Raw genomic sequence first — 24,350 nt, forward strand, 5'->3', positions numbered from 1 at the left:
ACAATACAAGAAAAGGGTTGACTCACATTTGAGGATTTGAAAAGGCTTCAGGGGAATATCTGAAATGAGGCTTAAAGGGTAAACAGAACTTTGAAAGTGGAGAGAAAGGGAGCAAGGGAGAAAAGATACTTTATGTTGTAGGAAACGATCAACAATGTTGAAATAAAACAACAATGACATAACATAATTATGGGAAAGGTGGTTATGTGTTTGGAGTAAAGAGGGCATGAAGTGAGGAGGACTAAGGAATTTTGGCTTTAGTCTATATGCCACTATTTCCAAAAGTGTGTTCCATAGAATATAACTAAAATGCTCCATTAAGTGGTCCAATAATTGGGGAAATTCTGCATATTACAGCGCACTATTAGAATGGAAGGAATAACATATTTCAGCATGTTGAAGTCTATGAGAAGTCCTGTGTTGGAAAATAGTTTCTCATATTTATGCATGTCTTGTGAGCAGAGGCACTGACTGCCTTTGTTCTGGATGATCTTCTCAAGGATGTTTGTGCAGCCTTAGAAGATAGTAACAGAGTCTCCCTCCAAAGCAAAGGGCATGCATGCTTACTAGCCTTTATAGAAGATTTGGGTTCCCAAAGCTTCGAGTTCCTCTTCCATAATGCAACCCACTCGTTTTCCTTGCATTGTCCTATGGGAAGTGGGGCTTAGGGAACCAGTGCAATGAAGTGTTGATACTTTGGATTTTGTTGTTGTGAGTAATAAAGTCCTTTAACTCCAACCCAGGAGTGTCATGTCATCTGTGAGCATCTATGAAACTGTGGCAGGGTCACTTGTTAGCTTGCAAGTAGAATAAAACCTCAAGACCCTTCATAGTTCTTGATACCCTGAAGTAAAAAATAAAATTTAGGGCTTCCCTGGTGGCGCAGTGGTTGAGACTCTGCCTGCCAATGCAGGGGACACGGGCTCGAGCCCTGGTCTGGAAAGATCCCACATGCCGCGGAGCAACTAGGCCCGTGAGCCACAACTACTGAGCCTGCGCGTCTGGAGCCTGTGCTCCGCAACAAGAAGAGGCCGCGATAGTGAGAGGCCCGCACACCGCAATGAAGAGTGGCCCCCGCTTGCCGCAACTAGAGAAAGCCCTCGCACAGAAACGAAGACCCAACACAGCCATAAATAATAAAATAAATAAATAAATAAATAAATAGCATTCCCTTTAAACAAAAAAAAAATCTAGGTAATAAAATAAAGTCTAACCTAAAAAAAATAAAAAAATAAAATTTAATTTTGTTTAAACTAAGGTTTCTCAAATTTTTTTTTCCCCCAAGTATTCTTATTAATACCCTCTAGAAAAAAACCTCTAGGAACTGTTACAGCAGGCAATATGGAGAGAGTATTATATGGATGGTAAGTTCAAATGAAAGAAGATGAAGGCCTTGGAAGTAAAGGATGATGGATGTTGTAGAAAAAGAGGAATGACAAAGAAGTGTCACCAATGATACAGAACCCAAGAGGACCGGGTTTGAGTGGAAGTGGGAGAGACAGGAGTTTCATTTGGGACATAATGAATTTTTGGATTGGGAAGTCATTCATGTAAAGGTGTACAACAAGAAGTTATACCCAAATCTTTCATGTTTTATACAATTGTTGAGTAAAATATGTCCAAATATATGAGTTAGACAGATTTATAAACAGACAAAACTCAATCTATGTCCTTGAATCTACTGATTACATCTATGTCCCCTTATACGCAAAGGGGAAAGAACTAGTACAGGGCTTCCCTGGTGGCGCAGTGGTTAAGAATCTGCCTGCCAAGGCAGGGGACACGGGTTCGAGCCCTGGTCCGGGAAGATCCCACATGCCGCGGAGCAACTGGGCCCGTGAGCCACAACTACTGAGTCTGCGCGTCTGGAGCCTGTGCTCGGCAACAAGAGAGGCCATGATAGTGAGAGGCCCACGCACCGTGATGAAGAGTGGCCCCCACTCGCCGCAACTGGAGAAAGCCCTCGCACAGAAACGAAGACCCAACACGCCAAAAAAATTAAAAAAAAAAAAAAAAAAAAAGCTGAACAAACTGAAAAGCAGGCAACTCTTCTGGAATTCCCTAAGAGAAAGGAAGACACAGGGCAAACGACTGCCCCCAAGATTGGAGAGACAGACAGGCAAATACAGGGAGTCACGGCTTATCTGAGCAGAGACCAACAAGTGGAAACCGCCTCAGGAACACTGCCAGAGTAGGAAAACCTGATCTGTAACTGACAAATTACTGGAGGCTCAGTGTGGACAACTCTGAGAGTTAAAAACTCCAAAGGCACACAGTTATGGGGGAGGGGGGTAAAAATATTGTGAGATTTACCTCCAGGAGCTTGACTAGGTTCCCACAGTAAATACTGGAGGAAAATCCCCTCATGCTACTGTCAGGGTGAGGGGAAAAGAAAACATTTTGAAATATCCCAGAGAACTCTGCTCTTCTTAACAAGGTCTGTCCTCAGAGGAAACTAGTTAACCACAGCCTAACCTGCTGGGGTATTATCAGAGCCTAACTGACCTGGAAGAAGGGAAATACCGAACTCTAGTTCACTCCAGCCATCCTGTCCTCTAAGAGGGGAGGAAAAAAACTGAGAAACTCTTGTGGAGCTCACAGTCCAGAGGCATATGCTCATTAAAAGACTGAGATCTAATTATAGGACTATAAAACATCCCTCTCCCCTCACACCACATTACTAAAGGCCACTTTACAGCAGTTTCTTTCATCTAGTACATCTAGTGTCTGGCTATGAAGAAAAAAATTACAAGGGATACCAAAAGTGAAAAAAACACAATTTGAAGAAACAGAGCAAGTATCAGAACCAGACTTGGAAGGGATGTTGGAATTATCTTACCAGGAATTTTAAACAAAACTGACTAATATACTAATATCTCTAATGGATAAAGTAGACAACATGCAAAAACAGATGGTTAATGTAAGCAGAGAGATGGAAATCCTAAAAAGAACCAAAAAGAAATGTCGGAGATGAAAACCACTGTAACAGAAATGAAGAATGCCTTTGATGGACTTAGTACACTGGACATGTCTGAGGAATCTCTGAGCTAGAAGATCTATCAATAGAATCCTCAAAAACTGAAAAGCAAAGAGAACAAAGACAAAAAAAAAAGAAACTAAAACAGAACAGAATATCCAAGGACTGTGGGCCAATTACAAAAGGTGTAATATACACATAATGGGAATACCAGAAGAAAGAGAAAGGAATAGAATAAATATTTAATGACTGAGAATAACCCAAAGTAACGTCAGACTCCAAATCACAGATCCAGGAAGCTCTAAGAACATGAAGCAGGATAAATGCCAATAAAACTATGCCCAGGCATATAATTTAACTCAAAGAAACCAAAGATAAAAAAAACTCTGAAAGAAGTCAGAGGAATCTCTCTTCCTCTTACCCATAGAGGAAGAGAGATAAGAATTACACCCAACTTTTCTTCAGAAACCGTGCAAACAAGAAGAGAGCGGAGTGAAATATTTAAAGTGCTGAGGGGAAAAAACAACACCAACTTAGAGAATCCTGTACCCTGTGAAATTATTCTTCAAAAGTGAAGGAGAAATAAAGACTTTTTCAGACAAAGAAAAACTGAGGGAATCCCAGGCAGGACATGTTAAAAGAAGTTCTTTAGAGAGAAGGAAAATAAGGTAGGTTGGAAACTTGGATCTACATATATTAAGGGAGGGACTGAAGAGGGAATAAGTGAAGGTAAAATAAAAACTTTTGTTTTTCTTATTCTTAATTAATCTAACACATAACAGTTTGTTCAAAATAACACCAGCAATATATTCAATTGTGTGTGTGTATGTGCCTATATATAAGTGAAATGAATGACAGAAATGATACAAGGGATGGAAGGGGGGGATTAGGATTATTTTGTTATTATAAGGTATTCTCACTACCCATGAAGTGGTATAGTGTTATTTGAAAGTGGGCTTTGATTAGCTGTAAATGTATATTGCCAACTCTAGGGCAACAACTAAGAAAAGCAAAAAAAAAAAAAGTATAACTAATATACTAAAAAAGGAGAGAAAAATGGAATCATATAAAATGATCAATTAAAGCCACAAAAGGCAGAAAAAGATTGGAAGACAAAAATAGGAACAAAGGGCAAAAAACAGAAAACAGTAATGAATATGGCAGATGGTAATCCAACTATATCAATAATCAACTTGAATATCAATGGTCTAAATGCACCAATTAAAAGACAGAAATTGTTAGAGTGGTTCAAAAAACAAGACCCAAGTATATGTTGTCTTCAAGAAACCCACATTAAATAGACACACATATAGATTAAAAGTAAACAGATGGAGGAAATATACCATGCTGTATCTTCTGAGTCATCATCATCAAAGAATAAGAAAGCAAAGCTAGAACATGGAGGATCATCAAGCTCTAAACAAAATTCTGATCATAGCAATGGATCATTTAACTCGAAAGTTCTATCAGGACGCTCTGGATATAAGTTTGGCATTCTTGCTAAGATTGTGAATTACATGAAGACATGGCATCAGCAATGAGATACACATCCTCTTACTTTAGAAGAAATTTTGAATGAAACACAACATTTAGATATTGGACTCAAGCAGAAACAACGGCTAATGACTGAGGCAATAGTCAGTAATCCCAAAACTGAAGTAACAGATAGAAAGTATGCCTTCAAGCCCAAGTACAACTTGGAAGATAAGAAGGTCCTACTTAGGCTCTTAAATAAGCATGACCAGCGAGGCTTAGGAGGAATTATTTTAGAAGACATTGAGGAAGGACTGCCCAATTCCCAGAAAGCCGTTAAGGCTTTAGGGGACCAGATACCATTTGTAAACCTTCCTGATAAGAAGAAAATTCTTTTCTTCAATGATAAGAGCTGTCAGTTTTCTGTGGATGAAAAGTTTCAGAAACTGTGAAGGAGTGTCACCGTGGATTCAATGGAGGAGGAGAAAACTGAAGAGTATCTAAAGTGACAGGGTATTTCTTCCATGCAGGAATCTGGACCAAAGAAAGTGGCCCCTATTCAGAGAAGGAAAAAGCCTGCTTCACAGAAAAAGCGATGGTTTAAGACTCACAGTGAGCACTTGGCCTGGGTGCTGAAGGACTACTCTGACATCGCTCCTGGCAAGTAGTGAACAGTTTTGTCTGAGAGCAAAGAGTTACAAAGTCAAGATCTTCCTTGTTGATGCTGGGATCCGAAGACTGACTGTCTTCCCATTCTAGTTCTTAGGACTGAGGAGAGGAGCAGTTCAGTTTACAGAACTAGTGCAAATTACCAAACTCGAAGCTTATTTTCATTAATGTGCTAATGAGAAATGTGATGTCCCCTGTTAACCTCCTGTTACTTCTTGGGGGAAAGGCGGTCAGCATGGCATGCAGGTGTCTTTGCTGTTTATCTCTACTTCTAAGTGGTTCCTGGTTCCATTTTCCCTCTTTTATTACCTTAGAACAAGTTTGCTGATAGTCTTGAATGCAATATTTGTTTATTCCAAAAGAACATATTTATAATAAAGTCATTGTAGAAGGAAAAAAAAAGTAAATAGATGGAGGAAATATACGATGCTAACAGTAATCAAAAGAAAGCAAGAGTAGTTATATCCATTTCAGATAGAGCAGACTTCAAAACAAGGAAAGTTATTAGGGATAAAAAGGGCATTACATGATGATAAAGGGGTCAATTCTCCAAGAAGACATACAATCCTTAACATGTATGTGACTAACAACACAGTGTCAAACTATGTGAGGCAAAAACTAATAGAATTGCAAGAAGAAATAGATAAATCTACTATCATAGTTGGAGACTTCAACACCCAATGGACAGATCCAGCAGGCAAAAAATCAGTAAGGACATAGTTGAACTCAATAACACCATCTAAACAACTGGATATAATTGACATCTATAGACTACTACTTCATCCAAAACAACAGAATTTGCCAAGAAAGACCATATTCTGGGCCATAAAACACACCATAACAAATTTAAAGAACAGAAATCACACAATGTCTGCCCTCAGACCACAATGGAATTAAACTGGACACCAATAACAGAAAGATAACTGGAAAATTCCAAAATACATGGAAACTAAACAGCACAATTCTAATTAACACATGGGTCAAAGAAGAAATCTCAAGAAAAATTAAAAAGTATTTTGAAATAAATGAAAATGGAAACAGAACTTATCCAAATCTGTGGGATACAGCAAAAGCAATGGTTACAGGGAGATTTATAACACTGAATGCATATACGGGAAAAAAAGAAAGATCTAAACTCAATAATTTAAGTTTCCATCTTAGGAAACCAACAAAAGAGCAAATTAAATCCAAAGTTAAATGAAGAGAAATAATAAAAATTAGAGAAGAAAGTAATGAAACTGAAAGTAGAAAAGCAATAGAGAAAAATCAATGAAACCAAAAGCTTGCTCTTTGAAAAGATCAGTAAAATCAATAAGCCTCTAGGCCAAGCTAACTAAGAAAAAAGAGAGAAGACACAAATTACTAATATCAGAAATGAAAGAGGGGGGACTTCCCTGGTGGCACAGTGGCTAAGAATCTGCCTGCCAATGCAGGGGACACGGGTTCGAGCCCTGGTCCGGGAAGATCCCACATGCCACAGAGCAACTAAGCCCGTGCGCCACAACTACTCTAGAGCCCGTGAGCCACAACTACTGAAGCCCGTGTGCTTAGAGCCCATGCTCCGCAATAAAAGAAGCCATTGCAATGAGAAGCCCACGCACCGCAATGAAGAGTAGCCCCTGCTCGCCGCAGCTACAGAAAGCCCGCACGCAGCAACGAAGACCCAATGCAGCCAGAAATAAATAAATAAATAAATTTATTTTAAAAAAAAAGTGGTAATTTTTTATTATATTTTACCACAATAAAAAATACATAAAAGTTACTTGATTTCTACCCAATTTCCATATTCTAATAGGCTAGTATTGACCACTATATTTCACGTTTAGCTTAAGTTTAGCTTTTATCTCATTAACTACTCTAGATCTTAGGTAAGACAAATCTTATTTAACTTCTTGCAGCCATTGAAAAAAAGGTATTCCATATTATCCATATTTTATCTATTCCTATTTAATAGAATAAACCAAATAGCTTACCATCTGAAATACATCAGAGCCTTCATCAAAATCCACCATAGCAAAAAATATCCTGTTGGTAAATGCACTGGAATATCGCCAGGAGTTTGCCAGGATCTGGAATTCTTCATCAGCTTGCCTGGATGCAATCGGATTTGTGAAGATAACATATAAAACATTTTTTAAAGCAATCTAATGCAAGTCAGGCTCTGCTGACAGGGTTAGGACAAACCTTGGAAAACACTGCCACTGTTTTGGCATAAGAGAAGCCTTATACCAAGTGTTGGGGATTTCACCATGAAGTAGTGATTACCTGACTCTGCTTCATACTTTGTGCCTACTCCTTATCTCAAAGCTCCTGCAACATTCGCTGGAAAAAAGTCTAACTAGATTGTTTCTACACCAATTTTTAATACCCTAAATTACTTCTAAGAGTTCAAAGACTAGGTTGAAGTACTTCCCAGAGAAATTAGACTATAATATTAATCTATTTAAGAAATCTAAAGTACAAAGTGCTACTTAGTAAAAATACAGTCTGATGAATTATTACAGTGAAAGAGAAGAATCTAAGGAATTGAGATTAATTGAAACCTCAGGCCATATTTTACTTTTCCCTGATCTCCCATATGATTTCAGTTTCTAAGATCTGACAATTTTTCATTTCTGATTATCTTTTAACTCTATCCTTCCCCATTTATTTTCATTGTTATCATCTAAAGTCAGATCCTTAATATCTGACATAGAACATTAAAACCCTAACTCTACTTTCTCCTCCTCCAATCCTTCTTATATTGCAATATATATCAGTCTTCCTAAATGACTACTTTCTTGATATTCCTCCTCATATCAGAAACCATTGTTGCTTTTCTATTACCTTCAGAACAGTCTCCAAGCTCTTTCACTGGTTTTTCAAAGTTCTTTATCATCTATTTCCAAATAATGCATCTAGCTTTTACATAGCCTTACTACTACTCAACCTCAAACAGGATCTCTTAATTCCAGCACTTTACGCCTATCTCTGTACCCTTGCACACATGATTGCTTCTAATCAGAATATCCTACTGCTATGTAAATCTGATCCATCTGTCTAGCCCTAGTACAAATCCTATCTTCTCCATTAGGCCAACCCTAACCACTCCTCTTATATGTCCTTCCTGAAATTTTATAGCATTTATTATGCACACAATTCATTTGGTACTTAATCATAAATTGTCTTATATTGCCAGCTAAATTTTCATATGTGGAACTGATTTCCCTAGCCAGATGATAAGGATAGCACATCTTTCTTACACTTTTCATCCTGATAGCACCAAATATATAGTATTACACACATCGCTGTTGCTTAATTTTAATTATTTGAATGAGTTTAGGAAAATGTGCTAATTTACAATTTGGTCTTGTAAAAAGTAAGACACTATTAAAAACTTTAGTTATTAAGAACTCCATTAATTTGCATTTAATACAGAATTATGAAGGACTTTGTTCATTCCCTGACATTTTTGTATACTCATGATTGCTAGTGAGTAAACTGACTGAATTATAGAGTAATTCCAGAGTTTAAGTTTATTCACAGTTAATACCTACTATTCTTTTTCCTTCTTCTACTTAATTTTAATTTATATTCAGCATAACAGCCATCCCTAAAAAAAAAAAAAAAAAAAAAAGCACTCTGGTACCAAATCTCTTGACTATCTCCTACCTCTGGGGAGAAAATCCTTTAAGAGTTAGAAAGGCTTGGGGTAGCATAACACACTATTCTGAAAGAAGGCTGTCTATTCCTTCACATGTGCTCAGGCTATCAGAATTTGGAAAGCCTCCAAAATTTTACTAAATTAGTTTTTCACAGGGTAACTTTGTCATTTCATTTAAAGTGAATTCCCAAATCACAATACTGATCTAAAAATATAAGTAAATAAACAACAAAAAGCAAAAGCAATTTTATTTTTTAGTATCCACTATTTTTAATTATCTATAGTGCTTTTGTTTAAAGAAATGTCTTTTTTCTTAAGATCATTCAGAAATAGTAAAATAAAATCAACAAACCACTGTTTGATGAAATTTTAAGTGAGATTAGTCTCGATTTCTAAGGTTTAAAATTACTATAAAATAATCTAGAAAAAAGAAACACCTCTAAATCATGCATCTTTGTTTTCTAAAAAGTTCTCTTGTAATTCCAAATTTTGGATGTAGCCACCATTATTGCATTAATAAATATCTATAGCTTTGGGTAGACCAGTTAACATATTGGAACCTGTTTCTTCCAAAAATGAGAGAATATTTGCTTTATGTACCTTCTGGGGTTGTTGTGATAAAACAAGAGTATGAAGTTGAAAGCACACACAAATAATAAAACACTACATCAATGCTATTGACACGCATTTATATAAGTTGATACCAATTTAAAAGATGATTGTTAGATTTTTTTATGTTATTTCTAGGATGGTTACCATGAAACTTTATCCTTGCTCTTTGTCCCTCCCCCACTAATATGGACCATCAAGAAAAGACTATAAAAGAGTAGTACTATTATGTGTTACTACAGACACTCTAAGTAACGTATATACATTAATTGTTTATGTACCCACTGAACTAATTTTATTCTTCTGGGGTTGAGAAATGGTTAAAATCTTATGAGTTATTTAATTTTTAAAGTGTAGTTGAAAGTTCATACTTGCACACGACACATTGTCTATGAAGTTGGAGAGCAGTGAACATGACAATAACGGAGTAGTTTCTCGGTGGGGCTTTAACAAGGCGACGGAACTTGTCTCCATTCATTCTTATTACAGGCCTTTTATTGGTCCATTCCATCAGTTGACTAACCTTTTCAGATAGCACCATCTAAAAAAAAGACAAAGACAGCATGCCATTAATACTCTCAACTTGGCATTTAAAATTTCTTTTAACTAGACAACTTACTTAAAACCACGACTAATAAGCAGAGGTACATAAAAAATGTGAAAGAACTAAAAATTAAATTTAGTACTTGTGCCTGATGATAATTATTCTTAAAATTACATTATTTCATGATGAGATTTAAATGTATATTGCAATACTACATTTTTTATGTGAATTACTTATTTATAACCTAATAAATAAAATAAGATAAAATCAAAAAACCTTTCATTTGCTAAAGATTCCAAAGAAAGTGGGAAAAGCCACTCTACCTGATTTTAAGGTTTATTATATAGCTACATAAAAGGATAGATACATAGATCAATGGAACAGGAACAAAAGCCAGAAATAGACCTACACAAGTACAGCCAACTGATATTTCACAAAGGTGCAAAATCAACTCAGTACAGAAAGGACGGCCTTTTCAATAAATGGTGCTGAAGCAACTGGACATCCATAGTCAAAAATATGAACCTCAAACTAAACTTCACACCTTATACAAAAATTAATTAAAGGGGCTTCCCTGGTGGCACAGTGGTTAAGAATCTGCCTGCCAAGGCAGGGGACACGGGTTCGAGCCCTGGTCCGGGAAGATCGCACATGCCGCGGAGCAACTAAGCCCATGTGCCACAACTACTAAGCCTGCACTCTAGAGCCCGTGAGCCACAACTACTGAGCCTGCCTGCCACAACTACTGAAGCCCTTGTGCCTAAAGCCCGTGCTCCGCAACAAGAGAAAGCCACCACAATGAGAAGCCAGCGCACCACAACGAAGAGTAGCCCCTGTTCGCCATAACTAGAGAAAAAGCCTGCACGCAGCAACAAAGACCCAACAGAGCCAAAAATACATGGATAAAATAAATAAATAAATTTATTTTTAAAATTAATTAGGGCTTCCCTGGTGGCGCAGTGGTTGAGAATCTGCCTGCCAATGCAGGGGACACGGGTTCGAGCCCTGGTCTGGGAAGATCCCACATGCCGCAGAGCGACTAGGCCCGTGAGCCACAGCTACTGAGCCTGCGCGTCTGGAGCCTGTGCTCCGCAACAAGAGAGGCCGCGATAGTGAGAGGCCCGCGCACCGCGATGAAGAGTGGCCCCCGCTTGCCGCAACTAGAGAAAGCCCTCGCACAGAAACGAAGACCCAACACAGCCAAAAATAAATAAATTAATTTAAAAAAAGTTCCTTGTTTATTTTTAAAAAATTAATTAAAAATGGATCACATACCTAAATGTAAAAATGAAAACTATTTAAAAATTAGGAAAAAAATATGGGAGAAAATGTTCAGGATCAAGGGATAGGCAAAGAGTTCTTAGACCTGACACCAAAAGCACGATTCATAAAAAAGAAAAAAAAAAGGTAAACTGGACCTCATCAAAATTAAAAACCTTTGCTCTGTGAAAGACCCTGTTATAAGGATGTGAAGACAAGCTACAGAGTGGGAGAAAATATTTACAAACCACACATCTAAAAAGGATTAGTGGCTAGAATATATTTTTTAAAACTATCAAAACTCAACAGTAAAACAAACAAAATAGGCAAGACATGAAGAGATTTCATCGAAGATGATCTACCGATGACAAAGAAACACACAAAATGATGTTCAACATCATCAGCCGTTACAGAAATGCAAATTAAAAGCACAATGAGCTATCACTACATACCCGTTACTAAAATAAAATATAGCAACAATACCAAATTCTGGCGAGGATGTAGAGAAACTGGGTCTCTCATACATTTTTGGTGGGAATGTACTATGGTACAGTCACTCTGGAAAACAGTTTGGCAGTTTCTTTAAAAAATTAAGCAAGTACACCATTGTAAAGCAATTATACTCCAACAAAGATGTTAAAAAAAATTAAGCAAGTAAAATATACACTAACCATACAATCCAGCAACTGCATTCCCAAACATTTACCTCGGAGAAATGAAAATTTACGTCTACACAAAGAAAGAGCTACATTTTGTTTGTTTCTTTTTAAAAGCCAGTCATCATGAGGCAATGGAAGAGAAGCATGGTTAGTCAATAAGAATTTCAGTTTGAAATAAACGCAATCATATTCACTTATCCTTCCCCTCACCTCTACCCTTACGTTCAAACTTTGCAAGAGTAGTAAGAAGATTGGAAAAGATAAAAAAAGAAGTGCAGAAGAATCCCAATGCAGAGTTAATGCTAATTTATGGTTTTGTTCTTCTTTACAGGGATATGTTTGTAAAGGGCTGGGAAATCATGGAGTGGTTCACTATTCAGAAGCATTCGACCAATTACATTTCCCATTACTTACACTGAAGTTTGGGCAGGGCACTGGCATTCAAACTTTAAAAATAGTTCCTTCTCATTAAACTCAATCATCAAAGAACAGATGTTAGGATGTGCCTTTTCAGTTGGGAAGTGGATCAGGAACCTAATAGAAAGATAGCACTCTTTGAAAGATAGCTGTCAGTAATGCAAATGAGTTGCCTCAGACTTAGGCTAAGAAAAATAATCCCTGGAACCAATAAGAATAGCTTCTGTGGCTTTAGTCATCCCAAAAAAATTCTCAAAGAATGCGCGTCTAGTGGGTTTAGTGGGTTGTAATTGAATGACCCTAAATGGTTTTCCTAGGTGGTCAAGGACCCAGGACACAAGCATATTAATCCCCCCACCCCTGCTAGATGTTTCACAACACTTTTTACCTGTGTTATAGCACTTATTCTAAGACAATTTGATATCTGTTTCCTTCTCTAGATTATTAGCTACTAGAGAGCAGACACACATAGTACTTTACCACATAGTAGGCATTCAGTTAGTGTGTACTAAATTTCTATTTAACAGAACCCAGCTGGGAATGGACTCACTTGCATCATTAACATATAAGGAAAAAAAGATGATTGCACACATAAACACTTAATAGAAATGGGATTTTTTTTTAATTTCAGGAAGGCAACAATAACATGGATTCTAAAAATGCATGATTTACCTTTAAAGCATGCCTGAATTCAGGCAATACTGAAAAAAAATTTACTTCCTGAGTACACTTCTATGAACAATAGAGAAAGATGGCATAAAAAAATAGTTTTGTAGCAGATACAAAGTAATTCCAGTAAGAGCCACAAAATGAATATGCCACACATGGAAAAATGAATATAGTCTCTAATAAGCCCACAGAGAAATATATACACTCGCAGAAGACTGGTATAACAAATAATTAACAAGACTTGTGGAACAATGAATGATACTAAGGAAACAGGTTGTTAGGGGAGGGATAAATTAGGAATTTGGGATTAACATATACACAGTACTATATATAAAATAGATAACCAACAAGGACCTACTGTATAGCACAGGGAACTATACTCAATATTTTATAATAACCTACAAGGGAAAAGAATCTGAAAAAGAATATATATGTGTATAACTGAATCACTGTGCTGTACATCTAAAACTAACACAACATTGTAAATCAACTATACTTCAATTAAAAAAAAAAGGAAACAGGTTGGTGGTAAAGGCAGTGGAAGAGAGTGAACTAGAAGGTAGATAGGACAAGGAACAAGCGGTAGAGGCTAGTTCATCTTTAGCAGTAGAATTAGTTACCAACAATTGTCAAGAATAGGGAATATTTGATTTAAAATAAGGCTGCATAAATTAAACTCAGTTTTTCCAAAAAATGAATTCTTATTATTTGATACAGCCTTAATGATCCTCTTGGCTAAGAGAACAATATTAGTTCACAGAAAATATGCACTCTATATTCTAAAGCAGTCATTAATTTTGTTATATTTTCAAATTAAATTTGACAGTTACCAGCAAATTCAAACATAATTTGCCTATTTTATTCACCATGGCTACAGATACTATTTTGGGCTATTTTAGGGAAAAAAATGTAAAGCAGTAACAGGTATAGTTTCATATAGTCTATCTCCATTCAATCACATAGATATATGATCATTCCAATAAAACAAATGTTATGTGCTTTGAATTAGTGATAAACATGTGAAGTCTTCTTAAACAAAGTCTTGAATAGGTCTATGTAAAAAATGTATTATATCCCTCTTCTTGTTTATTAACAGACTGGAAAGACCAGATTTCTGGCTATACAATCCCCAAATAACTTATCAAGTAGAAGAAATTAGTTCAAAGGAATTACAAATTCTCTTTAAAGCTCTTATAAACGGGATTATTACCTCAAAAGACTGCTTATTACCGAGTCAATTAATTAGGTTACTTTCTCAGTTCATTTTTTTTTTAATGAACTAGTTTTAAACTTTTACAATAAAAGTACATGAACATAGCTTGAGACATGATAATTAGAAGCTATAATCCTTATTCACAATGACCCAATCTTTTAACATTTTAATATATCTTAAAGTAAGCCTATCTTGATTTTATGGAGAAAATAGCAGTTACTATTTGGAATGCTTAGTACATATGTGTCAGGCAGCAACTTCTCTCCTTATAGAATAAGTATTTAATTCAATCCTCAGAGCAACACTATGAGGTTAAGTACTCTATTTTTAGTTCATTTAAATGTTGAGTAAACAGGATCAGAGAGGTTAAGCAACTTGGCCAAAGTGCCATAGTAAGACACAGAGCTAGGATTCAAACAGATCATTCTAAACCAAGGTTTCTCAGCAGCAGGGTTACTGACATCTTGGGCCAGATAATTCTTTTGTGGGGAGCTGTCCTGCACATTGCATGTTGAGCAGCATCCCTGACCTCTACCTATTAGATGCCAGTAGCATCACCAGCTGCCAATAACCAAAAATGTCTCCAGACATTGCCAGATAACCCTTGGGAAGTAAAATTCCCCACTCCCTCTTGAGAACCACTGTTGTAAACTGAAAAGGATTTTCACAGTCCGATTTAAGCTTTTATTATCTTATTATGTATTCAAAACTATTTTTATTAATTACCGATCAGAACACAATGTAAAAGAAAGATTTGGTGATAAAGTAAATCAAAACTTCCCAGAGCAAGCCCTTAGCATAATGGATAATAAACTTACTAGGCCCATGTTTCTCAAAGTGTGGCTAGTATAAAGGAGCCTGTTAAAAGTGCAGACTTCTAGGTTTCATCCTCCAATAAATTTGATTCAGTAGATCTACATAAGCCCTACTCAAAGGATGCTGATTAGCAGGTTAGCTGATATAAAAGACCAAGCAGCATGCCTGAGTGAGCCACATACTGTCTCCAATATCCAAAACTGTCCAACAGGGTGCTGGGTTTCCTGTTTGGTTTGGTGGGCCAAAGAGACAGCCGTTTTTCCATGACCACAACAGGAATTGAGTATTATAAATCCACTCACTTAGTCCCAAGGAACTTTGCTTGGTGAGCAGGCCCTTGAATTTTGTCGGGTTTATCAGCTACTGCTCCTGGCTACCTCTGTAGTATGAGAGCACCACCAACAAGGTCATTGAGACTGAGGCTTTTACTTGCCAACAAGGCATCATCCATATAGTGAAAGCTTTAAACATGGAAGGGTAGAGGAACTTATGCTAAATCCTGACTCACCAACTGGTAGCAAATGGCAGGGGAGCTTAGGTACCCCTAGAGAATACTATAAACATATATAGGAGGCCTTGCTACCTGAAAATGAACTGACCTTGATCCTCAAATATCAGTAAGATGGCACAGAAGGTGTTAGTGATGTCTAAGACTACATACCACCTGTCATCAGTCTGTGTAATGGATTCAGTTGCAGTCGCAATGTCTGGAACAGCCTGGGCTATGGGAGCAACAATTGAAACCAGTTGGTAATAATCTGCTATAAGGCTTCAGTTCTTGTTAGTCATTTTTCACTGGCCACTGAGGGCTGTTGTTGTGAGATAATGCATCACTTACCACCTCTGATGCCTTTAAGTCTTTAATCAAGGCTGTGATTTCCCTTTCTCTTCCTGGGGGGTTCTTTAGCTTCTGGTGGATTCCAAGAATACAGAATTTTAACATGTACCCAAAGTGATGCTTTTTTAAAAATTTATTTATTTTATTTATTTATTTTTGGCTGCATTGGGTCTTTGTTGCTGCACGCAGGCTTTCTCTAGTTGCGGTGAGCGGGGGCCACATGCATGGGCTTCTCATTGCGGTGGCTTCTCTTGCTGCAGAGCATGGGTTCTAGGTGCGTGGACTTCAGTAGTTGTGGTGTGTGGGCTCAGTAGTTGTGGCTCACAGGCTCTAGAGCGCAGGCTCAGTAGTTGTGGCACACAGGCTTAGTTGCTCCACGGCATGTGGGATCTTCCCGGATCAGGGATCAAACCCGTGTCCCCTGCATTGGTAGGTGGATTCTTAACCACTGTGCCACCAGGGGAGTTCCCCAAGTGATTCTTTATACACTGAAGTTTGAGTACTACTGCTCTACATTTTAATTCTTATGGGTAAGGACCACGTGTCATATAATTTCTATGCAATTACACAGGGAAATTAAATAAACATTAAGCAATTCAAATTATACACAACAGGAAAAAATACACCATTCCTAAAAATAAACCACCACCTGATCTTCCTGAAATGGTTGAAGAATGTGATATATTCTAGATAACTCAAATATAACACCTTATCTAGGAATAAACCTACCTAAGGAGACAAAAGACCTGTAAGCAGAAAATTATAAGACACTGATGAAAGAAATTAAAGATGACACAAATAGATGGAGAGATACACCATGTTCTTGGATTAGAAGAATCAACATTGTGAAAATGACTCTACTACCCAAAGCAATCTACAGATTCAATGCAATCCCTATCAAACTACCACTGGCATTTTTCACAGAACTAGAGCAAAAAATTTCACAATTTGTATGGAAACACAAAAGACCCTGAATAGCCAAAGCAATCTTGAGAAAGAAAAACAGAGCTGGAGGAATCAGGCTCCCTGACTTCAGACTATACTACAAAGCTACAGTAATCAAGACAGTATGGTACTGGCACAGAAACAGAAATATAGATCAATGGAACAGGATAGAAAGCCCAGAGATAAACCCACACACATATGGTCACCTTATCTTTGATAAAAGAGGCAAGAATATACAGTGGAGAAAAGACAGCCTCTTCAATAAGTGGTGCTGGGAAAACTGGACAGCTACATGGAAAAGTATGAAATTAGAACACTCCCTGACACCATGCACAAAAATAAACTCAAAATGGATTAAAGACCTAAATGTAAGGCCAGACACTATCAAACTCTTAGAGGAAAACATAGGCAGAACACTCTATGACATAAATCACAGCAAGATCCTTTTTGACCCAGCTCCTAGAGAAATGAAAATAAAAACAAAAATAAACAAATGGGACTTAATGAAACTTAAAAGCTTTTGCACAGCAAAGGAAACCATAAACAAGACCAAAAGACAACCCGCAGAATGGGAGAAAATATTTGCAAATGAAGCAACTGACAAAGGATTAATCTCCAAAATTTACAAGCAGCTCATGCAGCTCAATATCAAAAAAACAAACAACCCAATCCAAAAATGGGCAGAAGACCTAAATAGACATTTCTCTAAAGAAGATACACAGATTGCCAACAAACACATGAAAGAATGCTCAACATCATTAATCATTAGAGAAATGCAACTCAAAACTACAATGAGATATCATCTCACACCAGTCAGAATGGTCATCGTCAAAAAATCTACAAACAATAAATGCTGGAGAGGGTGTGGAGAAAAGGGAACCCTCTTGCACTGTTGGTGGGAATGTAAATTGATACAGCCACTATGGAGAACAGTATGGAGGTTCCTTAAAAAACTAAAAATAGAACTACCATATGACCCAGCAGTCCCACTACTGGGCATATACCCTGAGAAAACCATAATTCAAAAAGAGTCATGCACCACAATGTTCACTGCAGCACTATTTACAATAGCCAGGACATGGAAGCAACCTAAGTGTCCATCAACAGATGAATGGATAAAGAAGATGTGGCACATATATACAATGGAATATTACTCAGCCATAAAACGAAACGAAATTGAGTTATTTGTACTGAGGTGGATGGACCTAGAGTCTGTCATACAGAGTGAAGTAAGTCAGAAAGAGAAAAACAAATACAGTATGCTAACACATATATATGGAATCTAAGGAAAAAAAGAAAAGGTCATGAAGAACCTAGGGGCAAGACGGGAATAAAGACACAGACCTACTAGAGAATGGACTTGAGGATATGGGGAGGGGGAAGGGTAAGCTGTGACCAAGTGAGAGAGTGGCATGGACATATATACACTATCAAACGTAAAATAGATAGCTAGTGGGAAGCAGCCGCATAGCACAGGGAGATCAGCTCTGTGCTTTGTGACCACCTAGAGGGGTGGGATAGGGAGGGTAGGAGGGAGGGAGACGCAAGAGGGAAGAGATATGGGAATATATGTATATGTATAACTGATTCACTTTGTTATAAAGCAGAAACTAACACACCATTGTAAAGCAATTATACGCCAATAAAGATGTTAAAAAATATATATATATAACACCTTAATAATTCCTAGACACTTCTTTCACTAGTCCTCTTTTGTCTCTTCTGTTATATGATTTTATAAAGGAATTTCTCTTTTCTTCACATTTGAGTTAAAAGTTTTCTTGATCGGAGTAAATCGCTAGTACTGAAGAACCTTCTTCCTTAGGATGCCTCTCATCTGTTGTCAAGAGCCCATTGTTTGGGTACTGAAAGCTATGCCTCAGAAATAAAAATTTTGTTTCTCTATAGGCTCTACACTAAAAGTCCCACTATTCACTCTGTAAATATTCCTTTACCTTCCAAAGTCATAACCTTCAAAAGTAAAGGATTAAAATATCACCTGTGACCTTCAGGTCCTTCTATTTACTATTTAATACTTTAAAGTTATTAGTAAGAAAGATATTTTCCAAGGACTATAGTACATAAAGGTAAGAGGTTTATCAAGTGAGCTCAGCAACTCAAAAAAGTAATTGATTTGGAAACAACTCCTATTGCAAATACTTTTTCCACTAACAGTTTTAAAAAACATTTGAGAAAATATATCCATCCAGTTTTTAAATTTGCACTGGATATATTTATTTAAAACAAAATATAAGTTTACTATGAAAAAACATTAAATGTATAAGCAAAGACTTTCACAATCAATTGATATCTCCCCTACTTGGAGTACATTACTCTACTTTCAACTATTTAAATAAAACAAAAAGAAGAGTAATAATATTCACAATTAAAATATAATACTTACCAACAAAGTTAAGTAAGCTTAAAGTCTTTCTCTTCTCTTGAAACATTTAAATTAGTATGGCCACAAAATAATTCCACTAACAGGAAGTCAATTAATATCTCTAATTCTGTTAGTAATAATCAAGTACGATGAAAATTTTAGAACTACAAGGGATTAAAAGGACCAAGAAAGTGCAGTAACACAGCACTGCACTAATTTAATTTTATTCTACTTGCTTGCATAATATGTATCCCAATTAGCTCTAGCAAAATAGATTAAGCCTTAACAACTACAAATTCTCCTATTATCACTAAATATCACTCAGCAAAGAGAGCATATAGCAGTGGTCCCCAACCTTTTCGGCACCGGGGACTGGTTTCATGGAAGATAGTTTTTCCATGGACGGGGGGGCGGGGGGATGGTTTCGGGATGATTTAAGTGCATTACATTTATTGTGCACTTTATTTCTATTATTATTACATTGCAATATATAATGAAATAATTATACAGCTCACCATAATGCAGAATCAGTGGGAGCCCTGAGCTTGTTTTCCCTTGCCACTCACTGATAGGGTTTTGATATGAGTTTGCAAGCAATTGATTTATTATGGTCTCTGTACAGTCAAACCTCTCTGCTAATGATAATCTGTATTTGTAGAGCATCGACGCCTCAGCTCCACCTCAGATCATCAGGCATTAGATTCTCATAAGGAGCGCACAACCTAGATCCCTTGCATGCGCGGTTCACAGTAGGGTTCGCACTGCTATGAGAACCTAATGCCCCCGCTGATCTGACGCTCGCCCGCCCGGCCGCCTGCCGCTCAGCCCCTGCTGTGAGTCCCGGTTCCTAACAGGCCACGGACCGGTACCAGTCTGTGGCCCGGGGGTTGGGGACCCCTGGCATATAGGAATCCACTATAATTTAAAGCTAAATTCTGATGCTGCCATTAAGATTACTTTTGAATTTCAGAAGTAATAAAGTTAAGCATCACCAGTCTGAATTCCTCTAAAATGCACCTCCCTTTCCCCCAAAACTTATTTCATTATATCTGTGTTCTAGACCATCAGGGTTTATTCATAAAAATTCTTGATATTTTTAGCTTCCTTAATAATCCACTAGCCTACAAATGTTAGTTTAAAATATTCCTGGTTAAGGAATAAATTTTCAACTCCATCCTTAAATTACAAGTGAGACTGAACAGACCTGGAAACATAATTGGCAGATAATGACTGAAGGAGAAAGACAGTGAACAGAGAAGAGAGTATTTGTAATCCTTAAATGCTATCTGCTCCATTCTCAGTTCACGTACTTCTTGGACAGGGCTAAAATATACCACTGTCCCCTCTCCTTGATGTTTATTTTTGGAGTATGTCTCAATTTGTTTGTTTTGCAATGCTACTGAGCCTTTGGTTCTTGGTAATAAGGTATTTTCTAAGTAATTGCTGGGGTTTTGTGCATGTGATACTTTCATGCATCACTTCTCAAAGCAATGTCAAAGAATACAGAAGTTTTTCCAATAATTGCCTGCCTTGTCAAAATATGCAGATAATTTTATTTTCTGAATAATCTTCATGAAAACAATACAAAAAGATCAATTGAAAAATATTTTATACTGCAGAGGAACACAATCTTATTTTCTATCAATAATATTCATCTAATGTCTTCTACATACCAGGTACTGCATTAGGCACTTTACAGCCCTCATCTCCTTTAATTCTCACAATACAAAAAAAAAATAGGCATCTTCCCATTCTACTGATAAGGAAAATGAGACTCAGAGTAACTTGCTAAAGATCACTTGGGTTGCATTAACATACATGATCTTTAAAATTTTACACAATTTTTTGAAAACTGAGAAAACGGGAGGAAAACTATCTGCCACCCTAGCATTATTAAGACCATTTTTTAATGTTTCAGTATGCTTTGTGCATTCACTCTTTTCCAGGGAATTCCCTGGCAGTCTGGTGGTTTGGACTCATGGCTTTCACTCACAGGGCCCAGGTTCGATCCCTGGTCGGGGAACTAAGATCCCACAAGCCACGCAGTGTGGCCAAAAAAAAGAAAAAAAAAGACACTCTTTTCCATATTCCATATTATTTTTCTATTATAGATTCCCAGAAGTAGATCAAGAAATATGGATAGTTTTTTACAAGTGAAGAATTGTCAATTATTTTTTTTAAATATTTATTTATTTATTTATTTATTTTCGCTGCACTGTGTCTTAGTTGCAGCATGCAGGATCTTCCTTGCATCATGTGGGATCTTTAGTTGTGGCATGCGGACTCTTAGTTGTGGCATGCATGCGGGATCTAGTTCCCCGACCAGGGATCGAACTCAGGCCCCCTCCATTGGGAGCTCAGAGTCTTACCCACTGGACCACCAGGGAAGTCTTGAAATATGGATAATTTTGTCAAAGACCATGCTTTTTCATTTTTATCATGCTGCCTCCCTAAAATGACACCAGTTGCAAGAATAAGCAACTTTCTTTCTACCAGAGGGGGAAATAATTCACCATAAAAATAAAATAAGTCACTGAAAAATAAGCCTTTGTGGCCTAGCAGAGAGCATACGCTTTGGAGTCAGACAAGGGGTAGAATCCCAGCTCAGCCTCTACAGCTGTGCTTCTTTAAGCAAACCCCCAACGTCTCTCTTGCTCAGTGTCAGTTTCCTCACCTTTCAAAAAGGGCTAATACTCTGCAGGGTTATTGTGAGGATTAGAGATAATGCATGTAAACCATAGTGCATGACATGTAGAAGGCATTGAATAAATATTAGAGAATAAGTCAATGTCCCAGTGAAAACACTGTTACGAGTGTAAGTAATCCGATAAGTAGGGTAGCATTCCATTTAACAACAGACAACTATGAAGAACTTGAGTGATTTTTAATTATATTCATTTAGGAGAGGTGTCTTTTTTTGTTGTTCTCTATTTTTTTTAATAAATTTATTTATTTTTGGCTGCATTGGGTCTTCATTGCTGCACACAGGCTTTCTCTAGTTGTGGCGAGCAGGGGCTACTCTCCGTTGTGGTGCTTGGGCTTCTCATTTCAGTGGTTTCTCTTGTTGTAGAGCACGGGCTCTAGGCACGCAGGCTCTGTAGTTGCGGCTCTCAGGCTCTAGAGCTCAGGCTCAGTAGTTGTGGTGCACGGGCTTAGTTGCTCCACGGCACGTGGGATCTTCCCGGACCAGGGCTCAAACCTGTGTCCCCTGCATTGGCAGGCAGATTCTTAACCACTGTGCCTCCAGGGAAGCCCTCTATTTTTTTTTAATTTAAGTGTAGTTGATTTACAATGTTGTGCTAATTACTGCTGTACAGCAAAGTGACTCAGTTATACAGGAGAGGTGTCTTTTTAAACAGAATACTTAGATTATAAGATCATACATTATCCTACCATTTAAAGCCAAATCTACTATGGTGGATAGACCTGGGATTTTTTTAAAATAATGTTTTCAAAAATTGACAAAAAAAGTAAGCGTTTTGCAACAGAACGCCTATATTTTTAAACTGTCTCTAAGTAGTATCACAGTAATCTCATTATTAAAAAGTCCAAAACATGCTCAGTTACAGGGGAAAGGTATAAAAACGAAACAAACTTTACCAGCCTATACTTATTCCTTGTTTACTGATGAGAAAATCCAATTTTAGATTGTGAAACCTAAACAAACTTGCAAGTGAAAGAACAGATTCCTGACTTTATATGCACACAGTTAATTAATTAATTAATTAGATGTTTGACAGATATTGCTAGGTGTGAAAAAAAATAATTTAAAAGTGTCTGTATTCATAACCAATATTTTATAATAACTATAAATGGAGTATAATCTTTAAAAATGGTGAATCACCATGTTGTACACTTGAAACTCATATAATATTGTAAATCAACTATACCTCAATTAAACAAAAGTGTCTGTATTCAAGATGCTCACAGTCTAATGGGAAAGACTGGTATATAAACAATGACAATACAGTGTGCTGAATTCATCTCAATTCAGCTGGGGGAACCAGGAAAACCTTAGTTGAGAAGGAAGGTAATGTTTGAGCTAAGACTTGAAGAGCAGGAACCCTCAAGTGAATAAGGAGTGGGGTGAGGGAGAAGAAGGGAGATACTCCAGCAAGTATAGATACTTGCAAGAGAGTATAGAAAGATCAAGGCAGGAATTCCCTGGCAGTCCAGTGGTTAGGACTCGGCACTCTCACTGCCGGGGCAAGGGTTCAATCCCTGGTGGGAGAACTAAGATCCCACAAGCCATGCGGCCAGTAGAGGGAGGAGCTTGAATTGAGATGAGCCTGGAAAAAGCAGACCAGGGACAGACTACAGAAGTCCTTTTATACTTTGCAAAATAGGTTATTTTAAATTTTCGGTTTTCAGTTTTTTACCTTAGCATCTCTGGCAACACTATGAAGGATGAGTTCAAGGATGACCAGTTAGGCACTTACGGCAAGAGATTTGCAAGAGTGATAAGGGTCTTGAACAGTGGCATGATGGGAAGGGAGTTAGAATCTGATTCCTTAAAAAAAATTTTTTATTGAGATAAAATTCACGTAACATAAAATCCACCATGTTAACAATTTTAAAGTACATAAAACATCATTAATCATTAGAGAAATACAAATCAAAACTACAATGAGATATCATCTCACACTGGTCAGAATGGCCATCATCAAAAAATCTACAAACAATAATTGCTAGAGAGGGTGTGGAGAAAAGGGAACCCTCTTGCACTGTTGGTGGGAATGTAAATTGATACAGCCACTGTGCAGAACAGTATGGAGGTTCCTTAAAAAATTAAAAATAGAACTACCATATGACCCAGCAATCCCACTACTGGGCATATACCCTGAGAAAATCATAATTCAGAAAGAGACATATACCACAAAGTTCACTGCAGCGCTATTTACCATAGCCAGGACATGGAAGCAACCTAAGTGTCCATCAACAGATGAATGGATAAAGAAGATGTGGCACATATATACAATGGAATATTACTCAGCCATAAAACGAAACGAAATTGAGTTATTTGTAGTGAGGTGGATGGACCTACCGTCTGTCATACAGAGTGAAGTAAGTCAGAAAGAGAAAAACAAATACTGTATACTAACACATATATATAGAATCTAAAAAAAAAAAAAAGGTCATGAAGAACCTAGGGGCAAGACGGGAACAAAGACACAGACCTCCTAGAGAATGGACTTGAGGACACAGGGAGGGGGAAGGGTAAGCTGGGACAAAGTG

The 24,350-nt window shown here is 37.3% G+C and overlaps 1 protein-coding gene and 1 pseudogene across 2 annotated transcripts in view; one reads left to right on the forward strand and one right to left on the reverse strand.

The window, feature by feature from the left end:
* The window catches only part of MAGT1 (magnesium transporter 1), a 49,635-nt gene that overhangs the window by 23,316 nt on the left and 1,969 nt on the right, over positions 1–24,350 (reverse strand). The window contains exons 2-3 of the mRNA XM_082377446.1: positions 9,743–9,912; positions 7,093–7,210 (exon numbers count right to left, since the gene is read on the reverse strand). Of these exons, the coding sequence (XP_082233572.1) occupies positions 7,093–7,210; positions 9,743–9,912 (288 nt within the window). The remainder of the gene's footprint in view (positions 1–7,092; positions 7,211–9,742; positions 9,913–24,350) is intronic.
* LOC309620708 (general transcription factor IIE subunit 2 pseudogene) lies at positions 2,008–7,084 on the forward strand (annotated as a pseudogene). The gene has a single exon. The product of its transcript is annotated as a general transcription factor IIE subunit 2 pseudogene (transcript).

Source organism: Balaenoptera borealis (genome assembly GCF_965194805.1).
Source record: "Balaenoptera borealis genome assembly, chromosome: X".
In the NCBI taxonomy this organism is placed as follows: Eukaryota; Metazoa; Chordata; class Mammalia; order Artiodactyla; family Balaenopteridae; genus Balaenoptera; species Balaenoptera borealis.